Here is a 25,114-nt window from a genome sequence, read left to right on the forward strand (position 1 = left end):
AGCAATTTGAACTTTAATACCGAAACCCAAAACAATAATACTAGAATAGCAGTTAATCCAATTAAGCATAAACAATAATCATAGAATAAAATCCATCCACACAGCACCAAGATTTATATGTGGAAAACTCGGTAAAGGGAAAAACCACTGTGGGAAGGCTACTCATAGTCAGATAATACTTCAGTAGTAAGTATGTGAATTACAATCAAGGGGCATGCACTTGCAGGAAGGCCAATATCCTAGAGCATACTGCTCATCACAAAAGGAGTCTCACTGACTACATAGAAATCCAGACAACAATCCAGAGAAGTGATGAACTGCAAAAGATAACATCTCCTATGCTTGAGTACAGTTTCGGTTAAACTCAATATCAGAGGACTAAATCCTCTTACACAAACCCAATTTGATCTCCAATCATCGACAAACTCCTCTGGTTGAATGATATTACATTATTCGCACATTAAATTCCTTGACCATACCTCCTACAATAACCATGATGATCTACAATGAGATCTTACATCCTATTTATACAAACCCTCGACCATAAATAATCAGGTCGGTCACTAGATAATAAACCAATTACACAATTACAAACCATGTTGGCCTAAGACCAAACAAATAATAACCAACACATAAGACATCCCGAAAATACAACAATAGGTCTTATCCACACATTACATTAATGTCGGTCCATAACCTAGATCAACCGGGACCAAGTATAGGTCTCCATGCTTCAACAATGATCTCCAAATGCCAAGTCTCAAACATGATCACCAACAACATCCTAAAACTCCATCAGAAGATGCACCAACACCAATTATACAATGCATCAAATATTTCCATCAAAAGCTTTGTCGATGAAACCTTCACCGGAACCAGAAACCAATCTTCTAAGTAAGCAGGATAGCATCCAATCACCAGACCGAAACCAACTGACCAAATATGAGTATGAGTATCATGAACAAGCCAATTCCATCACCAGATTATATTGAAGTCTACCCGATCTTGCCAAACCCAAGTTAACCAGAAACCACACATTCTACCGGGACCAGGAGGGTGTCGGTAAAGCATCCAAACAGCTAGTGTTGACATCAATGACAAAACATTAATGCAACACATAATCAATTCCACCAAATGGCGAACACTCATTCTCCTCCAATTATGGTTCTGAAATACCCAAGAAGTCACAAATTGCTTCCAATTCCAACAGAACTAGATTCTCTTCCTCTATTCTGATTAACCTCTTATGATCTAATGAGAATGGTGTTTGGGGAGAGGAATGCTTTCGTTATCTGTCTAATTTACAAATTTCTTTTTGCTTCAAATTATTGGTTCCTAGCTATTTATTTTCTTTCTCTCTTGAGCATGTAGGATATGTTGTAGTCTTTGGCTTCCTGATTGGAATTGATTGTGACCCTTTCAAATTATTCTTCTACATAAGTCTAATGGATTTTTCCAATCTGAATTGAGACTCTCAACTATTGTTCACAAGGAATCTATTGAAGTTTCTTGATTTTTTTTATACTACCTAGTGGCCTACCCCTTTTAGGCTTAACTAAAGTTGTAAACATAACCCCTTTTATTTCCATTTGGGAAATGATAGAAGGGATTTATGTTTCTTTATGTTCTCTCGGAACTTGATCTAATATATATTCTTTCTTTAGCTTCTCTTTTGGTCTCCTTATCTCTACTATAAGTTCTTTCTCTTATTTTTCTTCATGACTCCATAATTTCCGATTGTCAACAATTGAGATACTATTTTTGTCATAAGGATTGATATAATTATCTGTTATTGTATTACTAATATCCATTTTATTTCTAGGCTCCAACTCCACTTTGTTCAATTCTTTTATTTTGACACTTTTGCATATTCTTGGGTTGGAAAGCAAGTTCACCTCTGCATTTATTTCTTGTTTACCATTCAAAAACATCTACTTTTTTAGATGCTAGTCTTGACTCCCAGACAATCCTTAAAACATACTTATGCATCCTTGATCCTCATCGAAAGTCTCTTTTCTTTTAGAAATGTCAAATAAATATTTTGATGAGAATTTTTTGGTCCTATTTCCACCTTTCATCCATAATCTTTCCCCGTTCTATGCTTAGGCAAGTAAATCAATTTGGCATCCCTCCATAAATCTATGAAATTGATGGTAAAAAGACTCTCCTCCCAATTCCATGACATTTTTTGGACCAAGGAATAAAAATCCTCAAAAGGAAACTCTAACCTTTTTGCTTCTACTATTTGGAACCTGTCACATCCCTTATTATTTTTAATTTATTATTAAACTGATTATGTTTGATTTTTAAATTAATCTATTGTATTATCTTTTAGGTGGCCAACCTAATTGTTTAGGTCTCGGGTTGGTATAAATATGATGTAAGATCTCATTGTAGATTATGACATGGTATGTGGGTTTATGGGATATGAAATTTACCTGCGTGCGAATAATGTTGTAATCATATGCAGAGGTTTTGGTTGATCATAGGTGATCGGATTGGGTTTTTGAAAGAGGTTTAAGACCTCTGGTATTGAGCTTAACCGGAACTATACTCAAGCATAGGAGATGTTATTCTTGTAGTTCACTCATCTTTCCAGATTGTAGTCTAGACTTCTTTATAGTCAGTGAGGATCCTTTTGTAATGAGCAGTGTGCTCTAGGTTGTGCGCCTTCCTGGATGTGTAGGCCCCTCTTATTATAATCACATACTTGCTGCAAAAGTATTATATGTCTTTGGGTAGGCTTCCCACTATGGCTTTTCCCTTTATCAGGTTTTCCATGTATAAATCTTCATGTTATGTGTTATGGATGGTTGGTTAATTGTGTTGTAATTTATGTTTATGCAACTGTTACATCTGTTATTCTTGTATTTGTTTTATGCCTTCTGGTAGAAGTTTTTGTGAGCTTAAAGTTTTATAATCTATTGACAACTGATTCACCACCCCCCCCCCCCTCTCAGTTGTCTATTGGTTATCCTAACAACTTCGTCATGAGGGATGAGAGCTTATGGGCATCTGAGAATCTTATATTTCATTTGGTTGGGCAGATAAAACACCTGGGTCATATGTCTGTCATCCAGTTTGCGAGAGGAGGTTATCTAGGTCAAATAGAGATGAAACATTCGGAGACAGAGGAAATCAGAGATTCCAGATAAATTTTATGTAATAGTTAAAGATGTATATTCTATCTTATTGTGAAAGACTAGAATGGTCATCTATAAAAATTATGTAAAAGACCTACTAAGTCACATGATGTAATGTGACAGGAAGTCGCCATGCAATGTAACTAACAAAAGAAAGAAGAGAAAAGGCTACTAACATACTAACCCACTAACATGCATGATTTACTTTTTGTAGTTTAGTTTATCTTTTCTGCATGCATGCATGGTTGTGTTTAATTTTCAATTAGTTGATTTAATTATGGTTTATGCAATTATTTAATGTTCATGCACACTTTATTTTTGTTACTTTTACTGCATGCATATTTAGTTTCACATGTTAGACATGAATTGCATAGATGTTAAGTTCCCTTATTTATTATTTGCATGTCAGTTAACGTAAACATCATATGTGCATTAATGACAATTTAACTTTAATTGTAACTATGAGTATGCGTGGAAGATCTCTAACACATATATGTACCATGTAAGGGTATGTATGAATGATTCATCAAGTTATGATCTATCTTAAGGCTATACCTAATGAGAATTTATAATTCTTAAATGATTAAATTTTGTCGTTGAATGTTGAATATCAAAATTATCTTTACATGAGGTATTTATATTTTTGAATGAGCTAAATAAAGTGCAAGTGTGTATAAGGACATGTCATGAATATTGGTGAGAAATTCATAACAACTTGGCCAACTTATCAAACTAATCAGGTATGGTAAGCTTAGGTATGTGTGTGCATTAATGTGATTTTTATAGTTATAGAAATCATGCAAATTTATCTACTTGCATAAGCATTGGGTCAAGAAATTCTTGTTTGGACAAGGAGTAATATTTTGAGGAGTTTTTTATGTCATTACTATGGACTAATGTTTTGGTGGTGTTCCTCTGAGTGTAACTAATGGAACGATGCATCAAAAGAAGAGAACACTGTCAGAGAAGAGGTAGCCTAGTTTTGTGAAATTGAATGGTAGTAATGGGATACACACTCAGAATTTTTCATTGAAATGATTATTTTATGAATGTGCATGTTTGCATGTGTGCTATCATGGAATTTATATTGCATTTAGTTGATAAAAAGGTATTTTTTATGTTTAATATGAGCAATGTTAAGTTGTTTTGGATATGATGATAAAATCTCCAATGATACATGGGATGATGCATGTTTTTAGGGGAGAAGTATGTCACATCCCTTATTATTTTCAATTTATTATTAAACTGGTTATGTTTGATTTTTAATATTTATTTAATATATATTTATTGATTAACCAGGTAAGAGTACAATTCAAGTTGTATTCTTTTCATAACCCGGTCCAATGGAATTCCTGAACAAACCAGTGTAATGTCCATTCGACTTATCAATATCGGTTTGCGTCTAGAACGCTGATCACCCCCTTTAATTCAAAGATTCATAAACTTTCTGAAAGATATGAAATACGTAAGTGAATAAATTAATTATTGTTTGATACTTTAAAATTTAAAGAATGTTCTATCATGCACTTAGAAGTCTATGTGGAAGTAATAAAAGGTCTGCAATTGTATTTTGCATCTTTCTTCTTAAACATGTAAATCCTCTTCATCACACGAGAGAAAAAAAGGGCTTTAGTAATATGGTTTAAGCTGTCCATGGAAAACTAATAAATAAGCACATCTTTAAACATTTTCTTTTCAAAAAGAATGCTTCTAGTTTCTTAAAAAGTAAAATATTTAAGAACAACATGCTCTCTTTAAAATAATGATTTACTTTTTAAAAACAATAATAATAATAAAGGAATGCATTAGATGGTTGAATTTTTATTTTTTTTTAAATTAGTAAATATGTAATTTTAACTCAAAATTCACTTTCAATATTTTTAAGTTATGAATTTGTTTTTTTTTTGTGAATGTTAATGTTTCTTTTAGAAGATAGAAATTTTAAAATGTGGACTTAATTTTTGTTTTAGTTTTTTATTTGGAGTATGTATAAACACATATGATATTATTAATATGCATCAATGATTTATGAATATTGGAAAGTAATATGGAACAATAGAAATAAACAAAAAATTTATATTAAACGTTAGTATATTTGTTATGATGATTGACTAATGGATATGGAGACTTTAGGTGAAGAATTGATGTCTTAAACTAGTATCTTTTAGCATTGATAAGATGTTAAATTTTGCTTCCCTTACTAATGACATTTGACTCACTAAATTTACTCTATAATATCTTTTATTAAGCAATGTGAATGAATTAGATTTCAAATCTTTAAGGGGATAACAAGTAGATATTGTTGTCCATAATTCACCTGAATACCTTTGAGTGCTTTGTTTACTTAATGTTTGAAGATTTCTAGTTTGAAGAAAGATGAAACTAATTTATGATTATGTGTACAATATATACTGAAGTGTGATCTTTTTCTCTTTTTTTTCATGATTGATTAAAAGGTATGTTGAAGTTACTTCTCAGAAACACTAGCCATGATGTGTTCTCCTTAGAAGTCTCATGTAATTAATTATTATTTGTAGAATGATGTGAGTGTATTGATTTTATGTGAGAGAAAATCATCAATTAGAAAAGAATGGATGCATTCTTGTGTTTCTTGTGTGTTTGAGATGGAACTAAGATCTTCGAAATGATTTTAGATAGTTAAGCAAGGATTGTTGATCCTATCTTTACATGTGTGTTATATGCATCTTATATGTCATGTCATCATTACATTAGTGTAGAACATAGATATATCATGTTAGTCGCACAATTTCATTACTCCTGCTAGTATCATATTTCTAGTCTTCTTCATGCTGGGTTGGGTATCTTTCGTGTCATGAAAGATTCCGGGGAAGTGTAACTACTTCATGGTAGGGTGAAAATGAACTCCGATAATGTTCTCGCCCATGATGTGTTCGAGGGATCTATTGATGTCAAAATTTCTTGTCAGGGTGGTCATCATGATTTGATCCTTGTACATTTATTGTATTTTACCTTGTGCTGTATTACAAAGGTGTATGTTTCCTTATGTTTTATCTTTTAACAACTTATGTACTTCAAATTTTATATGTCAAAATATGTAATTTCATGTCTCTAACCTTTTTATATATAGACACGTGGCAATGATATATTCTTAATTATGTGTATTTTGTGAATTATGTTATTTTGAAATTTGGTAGTCTTTACAGAACTAATGCTTATGCTTGAAGAGAGAAGCAAATTTTGATTTTTTCTTTTGTTTTGTATACCATTAGAAACCATCTTGACTATTGTTTGTCTGATTTATTTTCTAGAAAACTCTTCTATCAAACTAATGGTTTCCAATCCCCTTTCTCAAAACTTATAGAGCTTTGAAAGCTTGCACATATTCCTATCTCCACCTACCATATATGAAATAATCCCCCTCTTCTAATTGAATGGAGGTGACAATTAAACACTCGTGGAATTTGATAGATTGATCTTGCAGAGTTATCCCTCTGATCTTCCTAACAAAATTTGGGCAATTGGAGATAATGCCACATAGAGGATCCCTGAGGGTTTTCCTGAGAAAATTTAATATGTTGCTTGGAAATTTTTATCTTGGATAGGATAAAATATGTTCTTCTTAATGTTCTCAGAGAATTTATTGAACACCAGACACACAATTTCAATTTCAAAATATTTAATTTCTATCACCATAAAAAAATCTAAACCTTCTTTCCCTTCAATAAATGAGAAGTGTTGTTAAGGAAAACATGGTTGAAAGGGGTCTGGTTCAAATTGATCTAGAATAATAGAGTATGGAGGATATTGACAATCAGAAATGGAGTGATCTCACAAATGACAAATGCTATAGATTGAGCTTGGCTCTTCATAAAATATTTTTTGGTCCTATAGTCTATTTTTGGAGCGGATTTGTAATAATAATGGAAAATAATTGGTACCATCCATAATAAGACAACTATGAACTGGGAGATTCGGGTTATCAAAGAAGGTCATATCATTTTGATAAATATTCCCTTTGTTTCCAATAGATTCTAAAATGTCAATCTCCTTATATTCTAATGGAAGGCTATGTAATTGAATCCACATAAGAATGAATTTTATGGTAGCAAATGTAGGATTAAAATTAGGATTCCAAGCTTGTATATGAAAACTTGATCGTTCGCAGAACTAATACTTTATTCTAAACACTAAATCTCTCCTTTATTTAGAATTAAATATTACAACAAAGAGTCCCTACCCTTGATCTATAAAGAAAACATCATTAACACCAACCCAATTTTCTTCTACCCATTTAAATAATGATTTCTTATCTAGAGAAACATTCTAGAAATTACATGTCAAAGCTCGTTGTCGAAGATCCCGAATCTATGTAGATAATATTTCTAATGAAAAAGTGATCCTCAATTCCTCATTCATGTCTAATTTCCTCTGAGGCTTTTCTGGTGATGATGCTTTTCCCAACTGAGATCTTCAAGCCGCTTCTTCTGAGGAATTTTCCTTCATCCATTATGTTTCCAAAGATGATGCATCTCCCATCAATGGGATCGGATCTAATGATGCCTTTTCCAACAGAGAGTTATGGTCCTTTGGCACCCATAGATTCCTTCTTGGAGGGTTCCAAGGTTTTTTTTTACTAAGAAATATGTTTCTAGGTCTTCTCCTCAATGGTCCTTTCTTAGTTTTAAGACTTTCCTAAGAGATTGAACAAGCCCTGTGGACTATAGGAATGTTGTTTGTAAATGATGCAAGAATAGTAGCCTTTCCATTATTCCAAGGCTTGTGAGAATAATTCCATGGAGGAAGATCTTTATATTTGAATTATTTCCTTAAATAATTTCCATATTGAATCTTGGCACTTGTTTTCCATGGCCCTAACTCTATCTAGTTTGTCAAAAACCTTAAAACATCATTCCTTTCTATAGAAATTTTCCAAAAATCTAAAGGCCAACACTTCTTCGGCAAGGGGGGGTTGAATGGGTTCCCCAAACACATGGTTGAATGTTGTTTGGTAAATATACTAGAACCCTTTCATTGTTGCCAAAATTTCTATTTTTCCCATCTTTTTTGTTCTTGAGCTTGACTCCTTGCTAACCATGTCTTTCCTAAAGCTTCTTTTTTCTACACCAGTATACTTATTTGCAACCTTACTAGGGATCTAGCCCCCGCAAAGCCTCACCAACTAAGATCCTCCCTGTGAAAACCGCTCTGCATATTGTATTCCGATACATTTTTAATATTTTTTATTAAATTCTTTATCAAAGAAAAATACTATTAAGACTACATTATTGTTATATTAATTAATAAGATTAGTTTGAAATAATTATGATGTTAACTTATTGCATGATGTAGATAAGATAGAGTTGAGTGATTAGTTAAACTTAGAGTGAGTGGTAGTTGAGAGGTGGATGTGATGATATAACTAGTAATAAATAGTTAAAAATAATATAATTTAATTAAACAAATAATAATAAAATGTTTTTTTCTTTTCATGCATCTAAGTGTCAAAAACATCTAATTAAATGTAGACGTTTTTAGATCCATATGTAAGTGTAATATTTCTTAGAATAATGATTCACATGGGTGAACAAAATTGTTATCCAAGGTCTACAATATCTTTACAAAAAAATTCTACCACATCAATGTGACAATTTAAAAATCTCATTTATCCTTGAAATCGTTAACATATTTTTAATTCTCAAAATCTAACCAAATTCTATATTTAAAGTTATTTTGTTTTTGTATTTTTAAATTACCATGAGATTGATATTTTTTTAATTATTTACCTTTCAATTACAAAATATCATATTTCATTCTATTTTGCATTAAAAAAACGTTGAATATCCTCTCTTTGCAAAATAAATTATTAAAATTTTAGGATGCTTTCACATTGTAATTTTATTTATTATTTACATCATTGTCCTTTCAAAAAAATATCTTGAAGAGTAGTCAGCATTGAGAAGTAGGCATTTACCTACGTATTTAATATTAGTTGGTAATTATAAAGATAGGTTTCTCTATCCATCTAATATATTTTAAACCTTTCTATCGATTGACTTCTTGGACATCTTTACTTATTTTGAATTTTAAAACTAGTTGTCAATATCATTTAAATGGTTTACGTTTTTTCCCTTGGCCTCTTCAATAAGGTTAGTATATAAATTAGTAAAGAGGAGTTTGATCACCCACTTCAATAATATTGATAGCATTGTAGAATTGTGTATAGATAAATAGGTATAAATATTTAAATAGAAATGTGTTAGGTAGAATGTGGTCTATGTTTTTTAAATATTAATAAAAAAACTAATAACAAATATTAAAATTAATTAAAAAATTATTAAAAAATATATGCATATATATTGAAGCTAATAGTCCAATTTTAATAAATTTTATAAAGAATTTATTTTTACTAAAAATTATGCGTTACATCAAATTTCATTTTTTATTAAATAATGAAATAATAATAAAAATTTGATGAAAACTAATATACCTCACTAATTTACATCATCTTTAAATCCTTCACAAGTTGTTTAATATAATTGATAGAATCTATTAATGGAGATAAAAAATCTTGATTTGTAGCCGATCAAATAGAAGCAATGGAACATGAATTATTCTACTTTCACCTTAACTTAAATAATGAAATAATAATAACAATTTGATGAAAACTCATAAACACGACCATTATTTTAAGTTTAAAAATTATAGATTAAATTTACAAAGAAATAAAAAAAATCGCTAGTTTACATCATCTTTAAAATCTCGATAGATTATTTGATATAATTGATAGCATTTATTAATGGAGGTAAAAAAATCTTGATTTGTAGCCCATCAAATATAAGAAGTGAAACGTGCACTATTCTACTTTCACCTCTACTTAATAAATTTATTAGGATGCATTCCATCTCTATATAATTCATATCTATAGAAAACAATTTTATGTAAGGTCTACAATATGTTTTCAACAAATTTCTATCACACAATCGAATCTAGAAAATTTGAAAAGAATAGAACATGGATTGTGGAAATCTCATAGCATTAATTTCTATCAAAACAATCAAACAACTTAAAATTCAAATTGATTACTAACATCGTGACCATTTATATGATCTTCAAATTCCAAATAAATTCTACCTTTAAATTGATTTTATTTTAACCCTTTTGAGATGTCAATTTTTTATTAATTATATTCCTTTAAATTAAAAAAGTCAATATTAGAATTTTTTTCTCCTTTACATTCAGGAAACATTGCAAACCTTTTTTCTTATAAAATAAATTATTAAATTTTATTATTTCAAAATAGAAAGCTTGAGTCCTTTCTTTAGAATTGTCTTTGTTACATATGGAAGTCTATTTAGAAGCTCACTTACATGTGAATTTATTACAAAACATGTGCCAAAACCTACTCTCAAGTGAACTACGGTTGGAGATAGTACTTAATTACAACCACTCCATTAATTGTTTCAGCTGATCTTGTCATCACATTATCCTCCAGTCAACACCATTAACACAAACATTTAAGAGATGTACTCAAAGGAGATCTCACCAAAAGATTTGAATTGATTTTGCACCTACTCTTTTGACCTAGCCATTATTCATAATAAATGTTTTCTCTCCCCACCACGTCACTCAAATTTCCATATAATGAATGAGTTTATAATTGATCTGCACTCCTTGATGAGTCCAACTCCAAAAGTTCAAATGATAATGTTGTATTAGTTTGGTTTGTTTAATATAAATTGTTTCTAGTTCTATATCTGCTCTCCTTCAATTCGAACAACTACTTTCCTATCAAGAATTTATGTTTTCAAAATTGAAAATCATTTGCAAAAATTGTCTTTGATATACAATTATTATGAAAATATTATAATTCGCTATATAAAGATAAAAATATTAATATCTATTTAATCCAATAAGAATATCGATTTCTAATTAATAAAAATACTTTAATTATAATTTTCTTTACATTATGTTTTTCCTTTCACGTTTTTCGAGATATTCATTTTCAATCATACATAATTGTTCTTGGAAAAAAATCATCTGAAGAATAATCTGCACCATAGCAAGTATTTCGCAAAGTCTGCTATCAACTCCGTTTAGAATAAAGTCGTTTTGAAGAATAGTTAACGTCTTTTTGTTGATGGGAGGATTCAAACAAAAATGTTGATGCAAACGCAGATGCATCGTGGAGTTTTGGTTCGCTTTGTAATTTGTTTCTGTTTGGTGAGCTTTACTGCTGCAAAATGTGATCCTGAAATGTGTGGGTCAATGAAGATGAGTTACCCTTTCTGGATTAACAATGATGCTTGTGGATACCCTGGTTTTCAGATCACTTGCGAGGACAAAGATATTGGTATACCCTGGTTGGCTCCCTTCCTTTATGGAACCGGTGTTGGAAATGCTTATCCCTATGACACTATTCTGGAGATCGATTATACGGGTTACCTTGTCATAAACTCTTTTAACATCTATGCCGCATCGTGTGAAGCAAATAGCAGTGGAGCAAGCTACTATGATCTACCTTCAGATGGACCTTTCACTATTTCAAACTCCAGTAGGTTCCTTGTTGTTGGCTGCAATGCATTCGGTACCTACAGTTTTGGGGGTTTGGGAGAGGTGGGCTGCGTATCAAAATGTGACTCTCAAAATGATCGACCATACTGCCGCTACGGTTGTTGCGAAATTAGCCTTCCAAATGATCGGCAGTCGATAAATTTCACTGGCGGAGGTCTGTTTCTTTTGCTCGATTCTGCTACCAACAAATCTTATAACGAGTGTGGTTTCTCCACCATATTCGACCCCTCCACCTTCAAGATTCTCGGCAACAACTCCAATCTATTTTTTGGAAAAGGAAGGCAGGCTTCTTATGGTCTACGCCTTAACTGGGGGATCGGCCTTGAGAATTGTTCCATGGCTAAAGAAACCGCCAATTATTCTTGCTCTTCCAAAGCTGAATGCATTGACTCCCCTTCCGGAAAAGGATATGTATGCAGATGTCTTCCTGGATATGAAGGAAATGGTTACTTCAACGGCACAGATTGTACAGGTATAACCTCCGTGTATTTCCTAATTATAACTGTAATTAATATGTATCATATATTGTTTCTCAAATTTCAAGGCTTTTGATCATAGTGATGATGACTGTTTCAGACATAAATGAGTGCACTGATAAGAAGCCGAATATGTGCGTTGGAGCAGAGGGAGGAGGAATATGCCTGAATTCAGTAGGTTCTTACAGCTGTTCGTGTGCAAAGGGCTATGTAGGAGATGGCTTTCGAAATGGGACAAGATGCATGTACACAAGTTCAAATCGTGCCGTGTTTCCTGCCATCATAGGTAATGGAATATTATTTGTTTGCCTTCAAGATATTCGAAAATATGTGTAATCTAACTATAATTTTATTTTAACGTGTGGTCTGGTAAAATACACAGGATCTGTCTCTTCGTTTGTGGTTGTCTGTTTAGGAGCATCTATTGTGGTTTGATGGCTTAAAAAACGGCACTTGAAAATTGTGGAGGCCAAGTATTTTCAGCAGTTGCAACAACAAATCGCTTCCAGAGTGGGTAGAGAAAGCTTGAGAATGTTTTCTGCCAAAGAATTGGCAAGAGCTTCTAATAATTATTCAAATGAAATGGTGTTGGGAAGTGGCGGCTTCGGAACTGTGTTTAAAGGCATTCTATTGGATGGTACTCTCGTGGCCATTAAAAAATCCAAGCAAGCATCGAATCTAGAGGATGACGATGAGTTTCTTAACGAAGTTTCAATTCTCTCCCAAATAAATCACAGAAACATAGTGAAATTGTTAGGCTGCTGCATCCATACTAAATTTCCATTGTTGGTATCTGAATTCGTTCCAAATGGAACTCTGTTTGAACATTTACACTCGGAGGAGAGTTCTTTGCCATGGTCTTCACGTCTGCAGATTGCAATCCAGACAGCAGAGGCTTTGGCATATCTACATTCTGGAGCATCGCAACCCATTTTCCACCGGGATGTAAAATCATCTAATATTCTTCTGAATGAGAGGCTCTCTCCCAAACTTGCAGACTTCGGGATTTCTCGTCTCATCTCTGCTTCCAATAAGACACATCTCACCACTAATATAATGGGCACAAGAGGTTACTTGGATCCTGATTTCTTTCAAACATATCAACTCACTGAGAAAAGCGATGTATACAGTTTTGGTGTAGTTCTGGTTGAGCTTTTAACATCTCTGGAACCCATCTCCATAGAAAGAGTCAGTGACGAGTGGAATTTATCTAATCTTTTCCTATCCAGATTTAATGACAACCGCCTCACAGAAATCTTGGACAGCAAAGTATTGGAGGAGAAAAACCTCCAGCAGATGAAAGATATGGGAAGGTTAGCAAGAGAATGCCTTCATTTGGAAAGGAGGAAAAGGCCATTGATGAAAGAGGTTGTCGAGGAACTTTTCTGGATTAGAGGTGGGACAAGAAAAACAAAATTCCATGACAGTGTAAACTGTGACAGTGCTATATTTGAGCAGACAACAATTTCCAGAAAAGCACCACAAACTTCATATGAATTCAGGAGTTACACTTTTCCATCTGCAGTTGGGAGTCCGTCGGAGAAACGATTCACTGCACTGATTGAGATGTCGACCCTGCCTCAACAGGTTGACTTCTAAGCGGAGCATTTCTAGTCTATGTTTAATGCAAACCGACTCCTGAGAATTAGGAAGTTGTACTCCAAACTTAATCCTCAGAAATAGGAGGTATTACAATTTTATTTTCTCTGTTTAGAAATAGCTTTAAGTGGCTCAGGAACGTGGATACTAAAAATAGATAGAATCCTATTAGAACTAAGTGTCTTGGTTAGCAAAGAGAGGGCTATTAAGCTGAAGATTGGTAACGAGTAAAGGGGAATAGAGAGGAGAATTATTCTTCCAGTCTTTGTAAATATTATCAGAGTTAAATGAAAAAGTATCATCTGTATTCCGTATAAGGGTTCTTATCTATGCTTTGTTTTTGTTTGTTGATAACCTTATCTCTCTGCCTTTACAGAGTGGCCGATCTTCCTTTCCGATTGCATTTATTTTTGGAAGGTATTTAATGATTCAGATTATGGATTGAGAAGATGACCCTTTGCATTAATGTTGAAATATGCGATTCCTTCAAAAATACTGCACATCTTATTTAGTAACTTCTATTAGTAACCACTGAGTTTTCAAATGTAATATATCAGCCAAATCTCTTAAAAGTTTTTAAGATCTGTACATACTGAGGCATCATGTAATGTATTTATATGATCTTACAATCAAGCGATGCCTTCAAGATCCTCGGCAATAAATCAAACGTTTATTGGGGAAGGAGCAGTGAAGTTTCTTATGGTCTCCGCCTTAACTTGGGTATCGGCCTTCACAATTGTTCTTGCTCCAGTAACGCAGAATGCATAGAATCCCCTTCAGGAAAAGGACACGTATGTAGATGCCTTCCTCGATATGAAGGAAATGGTTACTTGAATGGCACAGATTATACAGGTATTTCGCGTCTTTCTTTATTATAGCTATCAATAGGATCATGCGTTTTCTTCCATAACCGTGTTGTTTTGTCAAATCTCACGGCTTTTTAATATAGTGATGATGACTGTTCAGACATAGAGGAGTGCAGTGATAAAAAGTTGAATATGTGTGTTGGAGAAGATGGAGGAGGTATGTGCTTCAACTCGGCAGGTTCCTATAATTGTTCGTGTACAAAGAGTTATGAAGGAGATGGCTTTCTAAATGGGACAAGATGCATTCCCAAAAGTTCAAATATTAAATGCTCTGCGTCTGTCTGTTTTTTTATTGTGTCTTCAATATTTTCGAAAATAGGTATAATCTAAAAAAAAATTATTTTATTTCAACATGTGATCTGTGCACAATACACAGGATCCGTCTCTTCGTTTGTAGGTGCCTGTTTGGGAGCGTCTTTTGTGGTTTGGTGGCTAAAGAAATGCCACTTGAAAGTTGTGGAGGCCAAATATTTTCAGCAGCTGCAGCAGCACATCACTTATAGAGTGGGTAGAGAAAGCCTGAGAATGTTTTCTGCCAAAGAATTGGCAGGAGCTTCTAAGAAATGGTGTTGGGAAGTGGCAGCTTCGGAGTTGTGTTTAAAGCCCAAACAAGCTTTGAATCTAGAGGGTGAACGTGAGTTTCTTAATGAAATTCTAATTCTCTCCCAAATAAATCACAAAAACGTAGTGAAATAGTTAGGGTGCTGCATCCAAACCAAATTTCTTTTGCTGGTATCTGAATTCGTTACCAATGGAACACTGTTTGAACATTTACACTCTAAAGAGAGGTTTTTGTCATGGGCTTCACGTCGAGCTTCTAAGAAATGGTGTTGGGAAGTGGTGGCTTCGGAGTTGTGTTTAAAGCCCAAACAAGCTTTGAATCTAGAGGGTGAACGTGAGTTCCTTAATGAAATTATAATTCTCTCCCAAATAAATCACAAAAACGTAGTGAAATTGTTAGGGTGCTGCATCCAAACCAAATTTCCATTGCTGGTATCTGAATTCGTTCACAATGGAACACTATTTGAACATTTACACTCTAAAGAGGGGTTTTTGTCATGGGCTTCACGTCTCCAGATTGTGATTGAGACAGCGGAGGCTTTGGCATACCTACACTCTGGAGTATCTCAAACCATTTTCCACCGGGATGTAAAATCATCTAATATTCTTTTGAATGAGAGACTCTCTCCCAAACTTGTAGACTTTGGGATTTCTCGTCTCATGTCTCTACTTACAATATAACACACCTGACCACTAATATAATGGGTACAAGGGGTTACTTAGTGTTGGAATGTGAAGTCAATTAGACTTTGCTTCCATGTGTCATATATGTAGTTGTGTGAGTCCTACTTACTATATTTAGTAAGTTGTCTCCAACTAGGACCTTACAATTTGGTTGTATTGACTTAGTAAATTATTAAGTGATTCATAGTAGAATCAAGTTGGACTCTATATGTGTCAACCTTGTAGGCGATTTGAATGTCACATATAGGCTTAGTCAATAATATGACTATAGTGGTGGTTAAGGGGGCAAATTTGAGAACTTAATTATAGCATTAAGTTTCTCAAATTTGTATATATATATAAAGTAGCTTTGCCTCCTTTGAAAATAAGGCCAGAATAGATTTTTGAGATTATTGTAACTCTCTAATTCCTGAGAATCAATACAAAAGACAAAATTTGCCTGTGGTTTTTTGAGATTGTTGTAACTCTCTTATCAAACAATTAATAAGAAGTCTGCAATTGTATTGCATCTTTCTTCTTAAACATGTAAATCCTCTTCATCACACGAGAGGAAAAAAGGGCTTTAGTAATATGCTTTAGGTTGTTCATGGAAAACTAATAAATAAGCAAATATTTAAACATCTACTTTTCAAAAAGAATGCTTCTAGTTACTTCAAAAGTAAAATATTTAAGAACAACATGCTCTTTTTAAAATAATGATTTACTTTTTAAAAAAATTAAAAACAATAAAGGAATGCATTAGATGGTTAAGCCTTTTAAAATTTTTTTTTAGTAAATATGTAACTTTTACTCAGAATTCACTTTCAATATTTTAAAGTTGCGAATTAGTTTTTCTCTGTGATTTATGAATATTGGAAAGTAATATGGAGCAATAGAAATAAATGAAAAATTGATATTAAACATTAGTATACTTCTTATGATGATTGACTAATGGATATGGAGATTTTAGGTGAAGAATTGAAGTCTTAAACTAGTATCTTTTAGCATTGATAAGATGGTAAATTTTGCTTCCCTTATTGATGACATTTGACTCGCTAAATTTAGTCTATAATATCTTTTATTAAACAATGTGATTGAATTAGATTTCAAATCTTTAAGGGGATATCAAGTAGATATTGTTGTCCATAATTCACTTGAATACCTTTGAGTGCTTTGTTTACTTAATGTTTGAATATTTCTAGTTTGAAGAAAGATGAAACTAACTTATGATTATCTGTACAATATATACTGAAGTGTGATATTTTGTGTGTTTTTTTTTTATGATTGATTAAAAGGTATGTTGAAGTTACATTTCAGAATCACTAGCCATGATGTGCTCTCCTTATAAGTCTCATGTAATTAATTAATATCTATAAAATGATGTGAGTGTATTGATTTTATGTGAGAGAAAATCATCAATTAGAAAATAATGGATGCATTTTTATGTTTCTTGTGTGTTTGAGATGGAATTAAGATCTTGGAAATAATTTTGGATAGTTAAGCAAGGATTGTTGATCCTATCTTTACATGTGCATTATATGCATATTGTGTGTCATGCCATTGTTCCATTAGTGTAGAATATAGATATATCATGTTAGTCATGCATTTCCATTACTCCTCCCAGTATCATATTGCTAGTCTTCTTCGTGTTGGGCTAGGTATCTTTCATGTCATGAAAGATTTCAGAGAAGTGTAACTACTTCGTGGTAGGGTGAAAACATCCTCCATCAATGTTCTCACTCATGATGTGTTTGAGGGATCTATGGATGTCGAAATTTCTTGTCAGTGTGGTCATCATAGTTTGATCCTTGTATATTTATTGTATTTTACCTCATGGTCTATTGCAAAGGTGTATGTTTCCTTATGTTTTATCTTGTAACAACTTATGTACTTCAAATTTAATACGTCATAATATGCAATTTCATGTCTCTAACCTTGTATATCTAGACACGTGGCAATGATATATTCTTAATTATGTGTATTTTGTGAATTATGTTATTTTAAAATTTGGTGGTCTTTACATTTGGTATCAGAGCTCTAGGTTCCATACTAGGGCCATGAGTTCACTGTGTTAAAATTTGTGACAGTTGATCACATAACCCTCTAGTTAAATTTCTTAGCGTATTTATGTGTAATTCCTAGAGATTGAGTCAATAGTTGAATCACTATGTATCAATTTGAGTAGTGAGGGAAATAGCCTCCTACATGTTCTTGTACCTGCCAAGAAGGGAAGGTCTCCCTTGCTTGAAACCCCTTAGAGTAACCAGTTTCATGGGCAAAACCCTTTTTGCATATAGGTTCTAGCTAAGATTTTATACGTATATGTATAATGTGATTATTTGATTGTTATTTGCAAAGGTTAGATAGGACCTTGAAATGCTTGTTATACTTGTGCACTCTATTAATTATTGTGATTGTGCAATTTCTTTGCTTAAATAACACATCTCTCAATGATGATTGAAAATATGTATTGCATTGTGTGAGGGATACATTTGTGGTGAAGAGTAATGATTGTACTTTTGCAAGATATGACAATTAAGCTGTTTTATTCATGCTTGTATTAATCCTGATGTGGAAGCATATTGCCTATGTGATGCAAGAAAATTGTGCCTTATCGTGATTAATCATTGAAGAAAATATTTATGATATCAAATCTGCATTAGTTTCTTTGGAAAAGAAATTGGCATATCAAATCCATGAGATTGAAACTCATTGGGAAATATTGTAAAGGTATTTGCATGATTCATTTTACAAAGGTGTATGAAATTGTAGAAGGCAATAATTGAAAATGATAGACATAGGAAGGATTAGGATGCATGATCAAATGATTGATGATTGTTGCATAAAAAATATTTGTGGAATAGCCATGTTCTCTAGCACATCTTGGACACAAGGTGTCATGTAGCTACTACTCCCTTGATGTGAGTAGGGTTAGTCACATAGCATTTATGTGAAACTGTTGTAGCATGTTTGATGCTTCATTTCTATTATTGATGAAAAGTTTTGAATTATTATGAGGGCTAGCTGTGAATTTTTTTTTTATAATTTTTTTTTAAACTTTTCTTGTGAGAACTAGTCACCATAATTTTCTCATTTATCTATTATGTGATTCTTGAACACAACTTATTTTCTATTGATTTCCTCACTTTTGTAATTTCAAGTTGGAAACCATTTACTTTCCATTTGTGATTTCTATTACACTCTAGTGGTGGCTAGATTTGTGATTTATGTTGCTAGTCCTCATATGTAATTTTGATGTTCTTTATCATGTTCTAGATGAACATTAATAAATTGTTTAAGAGAGTAGATAGCGGAGAACATGTCAAATCTGAATGAGTATATATATTTATGCAAAAGGATGGAATCAGTATTGAAATATGGAAAATAAATTAAAAACAATAAGAAATATAATAAATATTATTCTAATATTAATTCGGGAGGGTTTAACTTTTCTATCTATGAGGGATGATAATGGAATATAGTGCTTGTTATGGGCTAACCAGGGAAGGGTCATTTTTCACCTCCCCAATAGGGTAATGATTGTCATCAATATTATTTATTTTTCTCCCTGACATAACACCCATAACACATGTAGTTAGTTCAACCAGAATGGATTGGTAGTTCTACATGAATGCATATGGTTCTATTCCTGCCAGTTGGTACCAACTTATTTGGAGGAATTAATTATGTGTTGCATTGATGTTTTGTCATTGATGTCAACACTAGTTGTTTTGTTATTTACCGGCTTCTGGTAGAGTTGTTGGATTAAGATATTGATCTGGAGACCATCTCCAATATTCTCCGATTTGGTCTAGCTTATGGTATTGGCTTGGATTGGTTATTCATGTGTTCCTAATGTGTATCACATTCAGTTGGTTTAGGATTTGATGATCTAGATGCTATCATTTATTCTAGTAAGCCTTTTGGTCACCATTAAGAGTTTTACTAGCTACGCTTTGATGAAGATAATTTGATAAGTGGTGTTGGTGTGGCTTCTAGAAGGTTATCAGGATGTGGATGGTTATCTTGTTCGTGTTCTAGTTGTTCATGGTGTTTCATGTGTCTTATGGTGACCTAGTTTAGGTTTGGTCCTATTCTGCTAGGTTATGGATTGATTTGTGTAACATGTTGGTTGATTCTCTCGATGCGTCACCGGTTGGATTTATTGTTTTGATTTTGTTATTTTGATCTTAGGATGACTTGGTTTATCATTGGTTTGCAGGATTATGTAAAGGACCTATTGTATTATCTTGTAAGTGGACGACCTAATTGTTTAGGTCTTGGGTTGGTATAAATAGGATGTAAGATATGTTTGTCGATTATGACATGGTATGTGGGTTAATGGGATATGAAATTACCTCTGTGCGAATAATGTTGTAATCATATAAAGAGGTTTTAGTCAATCATAGCTGATCGGATTGGGTTTGTGAAGGAGGTTTAAGACCTTCGATATTGAGCTTAATCGAAAGTATACTCAGGCATAGGAGATGCTATTCTTGCAGTTCACTCATCTTTCGAGATCGTAGTCTAGATTTCTTTGTAGTCGATGAGGCTCCTTTTGTGATGAGAAGTGTGCTCTAGGTAGTGCGCCTTCTGGCATGTGAAAGCCCCTCTTATTGTAATCACATACTTGTTGCAGAAATATTATCTGACTATGGGTAGGCTTCCCACCATGGTTTTTCCCTTTACGAGGTTTTCCATGTACAAATCTTGGCATTATGTGTTATGGATGGTTGGTTAATTGTGTTGTAATTTATGTTTATGCTTAATTATTAAATCTTCTATTCTAGTATTTGGTTTATGCCTTCCAATAGAAGGTTTTGTGAGATTAAAGTTTTATAATCTGTTGACAACTGATTCACCCTCCCCTCTGAGTTGTCCACCGATTATCCTAAAAATTTGGTGTGAGATTTTAGTCCTCTTTTGCAGAAGCTTAACCACTTAAGGAATATCCTATGGCAACTAATAATTCAACTACATCTATTTTCTAACCCGTAAGTATGGAAGATTCTAATGGAAACTCATTTGAGATGTATTGGGAAATAAATTTGGGAGATCACAAAGAAACGCTATACTCCTCATAATCCAGCATCTGGAAATCCTCTTCTGGCAAGCCTAGATAAGGATATTGAAAATGATTGTAGAGATAGAGAACCACTCGTGAGTGCAGTTTCTAATTAGCAGATTATGGGATTAACTGACCAATCTAATGCGAAGGCTATATGGGATAAGTTGGAAGATTTGAATGACGGTGATCCTATTGTTAAAATTGCTAAAACTGATGGTTACCGGGTAAGGTATGAGAACCTCAAGATGGAAGAAGATGAAAGGATTATTGCTTTCATGGAAAGAGTTAATGAAATTGTTATGGGAATTCAGTGTTGTGGTGGATCTTTAAGTGAAGATGAGATTGTTTCTAAAGTTTTGAGAGATTTTCCACCGACTTACAAGATGAAGGCTACTGCAATTAATGAGTTGAGAACAATGGCTAGCACTTATGTTAACCGAAATACTTTGGTTGGAAAATTGTCTGCTTTTGAGCTTGAAGAATTTAGTCCTCAAGGAACTGCAAAGACTAAATATGGTTTTCATACACCTACATCATCAACTGGCAAGAGTGATTGGAAAGCTTTATATGTGAAGGAAGTGGATGAAATGAAGAAAGAAGATGAAGAGTTTGAGCAACTGGAAGCCCTATTTGCTAAAAGAGTACCTAAAGGTCTTGCTCAAAGTACGAATGAAGGAAAATCACCTTTTAAATATTTTGCATATAATAAGATAGGTCATTTTGCATCTAGATGCCCTGAGAGAAATTCAAGATTTGAAGAAATAGCTAGAAGACCTTTTAGGCCTAACCATGATTATCAAAACAAGCATAAGTATAGGAGAAACAAAGACAAATCATATTACTATGCAGATGAGGAAGGTGTAACTAATTCTCATGATGAACCAACACAAGATTCGACTAGTGGATCTGGTAGTGGTAAGGAATGGTCATTTTTGGCTATTAAGGAAGATGCTCTTGTACCTATCATTCAAAATGAGGAAAAGGCCCTTGCTGCTAAAATTAAAGACGAGGATGAATCGATGATAGACAATGGTTGTTCACATCATATGACTAGAAATAAAAGGAATTTTTTATCTTTACAAGAATTTGATGGTGCATGGGTTAGATTTGGAGATGACAAAGCATGCATGGTCAGAGGAAGAGGAACTATATCTTTGGATGGTAAGCATAATACTGATAATGTTTATTATATTGAAGGTTTAAGGCATAATATTTTGAGTGTAGGACAATTTGTGGATAAGAAATTTCTATTACAGTTCAAGGATGGAAAATAGAAAATCATTAATAGATTTGGTTTGGAGATTGCAACTAGTACACAGACTAAAGGTAACATCTTTCATTTGAACTCCGGTGAGAAGACATGTTTGATTGCACAAATTGGTGAGTTGGATATGGCATAAGAGGTTGTGTCATGTGAATTTTGATTGCATTATAAAGATCAGTTCAAGTAAGGTTGTTAGAGATATACCTAGGATTGTGAAGCCCTATAATCTGGTATGTAAGGAATGTCAATTGGGAAAGTAGGTCATAAATTCTTTTAAGAGTATACAAGATAAATCTAATGTTGTTCTTGATCTTATTCATACTGATTATGTGATCCTACTAGAGTTAAGAGTTTTTAGGGTGAGATATATTTTATGCTAATCATTAATGACTATCCTAAGGGAGAAATCTGAAGCTTTTGAAAAGTTTAAGATCTTTAAAGCTAAAGTTGAGATAGAGATAGGGTTGAAGATTAAATGCTTAAGGTCAAATCAGGGTGTTGAATTCACATCTGATGAATTTAACATTTATTGTGAGCTCAACAGAATGGTGTTGTGGAAAGAAAGATCATAACTATCTTGGATGCGGCTAGAACTATGACGATGGAAGTTAATCTACCTCATATCTATTGGAGAGAAGCTGTGATTACGACGATATACACATTCAATAGAGCTCATATCAAAGGAGACACTGGTAAGACACCTTATGAGTTATGGTTTGGTCATACACCTTCAGTTAAGTATTTCAGAATCTTGGGTAGTAAATGCTATATCAAAAGAGATGATTACATTGGAAAGCTTGATCTTAGATGTGATGAAGGGATATTTATTGGTTATTCTAATGAAAGAAAATCATATAGATGTTATAACAAGAGATTGCAGAGAATTGTGGAAAGTGCTAATGTCAAGGTAGATGAGCTATACAAAGGTAAAATTAGAACTTATGAGAGAGAACCGAAAGTGGACATGATCATAGCTGAACCAGTAGAACCTATACCAGAATAGAATGTTGAACTAATTACTCCGGTAGTATCAGAAAATTCAACAGTGACTGAAGATCGGAGCAGGGAAACATAAAGTTAGAAGACTCCTCGGTATATAAGGTTAAATCATTTAGGAGATCTAATCATTGGATACAAGAGAAAAGGAGTGATGACTCGAAGAAGGTGGGAAACTGATGAGGTATGTTTAATTTCTCAAGTTGAACCAACATCAATTATTGAAGCTTGTAAAGATGAATGCTGGATGAAAGCTATGGAAGAGGAATTAGATCAGATTGAAAAGAACAACACATGGACTTTATTTCCCCGGCCTAAAAATAAGAATGTTATTGGTACTAAATTTGTTTTCAGGAATAATTTGAATGAGGATGGACAAGTTGTGAGGAATAAGGCTAGACTGATATGTAAAGGATATTTTCAGAAGGAAGGAATTGATTATGATGAGACTTTTTCTCTAGTAGCTAGGATTGAAGTTGTAAGATTATTTCTTGCTTATGTTGCCCATAAGAAATACAAGGCTTATTAGATGGATGTTAAATGTGCATTTTTGAATGGAGATCTTGAAGAGAAACTTTATAATGAGAAACCTGATGATTTTTCACTTTCAGATGATAAAAATGTGGTTTGTAGGTTAAGGAAAGCATTATATGGTTTGAAACAAGCCCCTAGAGCTTGGTATGCTAGATTGGACAAATATCTTTTGAAGCTTGGTTTCACTAAAGGTAATGCTGATAGTAACTTATATTATAAGATCACAAATGATGACATATTGATTATTGAATTATTTGTTAATGATATCAATTTTGGAGGTGAGGATAAGTTATGTATGGAATTCTTTGAAAATATGAAGAATGAATTTGAGATGTCTATGATTGGGGAGATGAAATTTTTCTTAGGTTTGCAGATAACTTAGAATGATAAAGGTATTTTCATCTATCAAACTATGTATACTAGAGAGTTTCTGAAGAAATTTGGTATGAAAAATTCTAAACCGGTTGGTACCCCTATGGTTACAAGTGAGAAATTGACAAAGAAAGATGTATCAACTCCGGTAAATCCTACAAGGTATAAATCTATGATTGGAGGTTTGTTATATCTAACTCAGAATAGACTAGATATAATGAATATTGTTTATATTGTGTCAAGATATTATAGTGATCCTAGAGAGATTCATGAGTGTGCGGTGAAAAGGATTTTCAGGTATTTGCAAGGAAAAACTGAGTATGGTTTGTGGTATCCTAAAGATGATGAGTTTACACTATGTGCATATACATATGTTGACTAGGCTGGAAATGTTGATGACTGTAAGAGAACATCTAGTGGAGCTTTCTTTCTTGGAAAGAAACTTGTTTCATGGATCAGCAAGAAACAATCATGTACTTCTTTATCTACCGCTGAAGTTGAGTATGTTGTTGCTGCTACTAACTGTACACAAGTTTTATGGATGAAGAATATGTTGAAGGATATAAGGTTTGATTGCAATGAATAGGTATTTATTCACTATGATAACTTTGCTGCTATTGATATATCAAAGAATCTAGTATTTCATTCTAAGACTAAGCATATTTCTATCAGGTATAATTTTATGAAGGAGAAGGTGGAAGTGAATGAATTTAGACTAGTTTATGTGAACACTAAAGAGTAGATTGTAGATATCTTCACTAAACCTTTTCCTAAGGAATCATTTGAGTACTTCCAAGACAGATTGGGAGTTTCTCCCTCTTCGACAAAGACTTGAGTGATGTTGATTGGCATCAGTCTGGTATTCATTTATTAGTGCTAACATTCATTCTGGATTGATGTGTTGATGCTACTACTCAGGGGGAGTAGTCAGCTATGTGGTTCAAAGGTTGTATGATTTTTCTTTAATATTTATGTTAGATTTATGGAATTGATGTCAAAGGGGGAGAGATATATGTGAA

The 25,114-nt window shown here is 33.1% G+C and overlaps 3 protein-coding genes across 3 annotated transcripts; all 3 read left to right on the top strand.

The window, feature by feature from the left end:
- Window positions 1-11,126: 11,126 nt before the first annotated feature.
- LOC131067728 (wall-associated receptor kinase 2) lies at window positions 11,127-12,690 on the top strand. The gene is made up of 3 exons (XM_058002854.2): window positions 11,127-12,168; window positions 12,273-12,458; window positions 12,555-12,690. Exons 1-3 carry the CDS (start codon window positions 11,283-11,285, stop codon window positions 12,605-12,607), a joined length of 1,125 nt encoding a protein of 374 aa, XP_057858837.2. The 5' UTR covers window positions 11,127-11,282; the 3' UTR covers window positions 12,608-12,690.
- Window positions 12,691-12,703: 13 nt separating this feature from the next.
- LOC131067737 (wall-associated receptor kinase-like 20) lies at window positions 12,704-14,075 on the top strand. The gene has a single exon (XM_058002866.2). It carries the CDS (start codon window positions 12,704-12,706, stop codon window positions 13,769-13,771), a length of 1,068 nt encoding a protein of 355 aa, XP_057858849.1. The 3' UTR covers window positions 13,772-14,075.
- Window positions 14,076-14,388: 313 nt separating this feature from the next.
- On the top strand, window positions 14,389-15,879 carry LOC131067948 (wall-associated receptor kinase 2-like). Its single transcript, XM_058003107.2, has 4 exons — window positions 14,389-14,623; window positions 14,738-14,794; window positions 15,014-15,271; window positions 15,422-15,879. Exons 1-4 carry the CDS (start codon window positions 14,389-14,391, stop codon window positions 15,877-15,879), a joined length of 1,008 nt encoding a protein of 335 aa, XP_057859090.2.
- The last annotated feature ends 9,235 nt before the right edge of the window (window positions 15,880-25,114 follow it).

This window comes from Cryptomeria japonica, chromosome 5 (genome assembly GCF_030272615.1).
Source record: "Cryptomeria japonica chromosome 5, Sugi_1.0, whole genome shotgun sequence".
NCBI classification, from domain to species: Eukaryota; Viridiplantae; Streptophyta; class Pinopsida; order Cupressales; family Cupressaceae; genus Cryptomeria; species Cryptomeria japonica.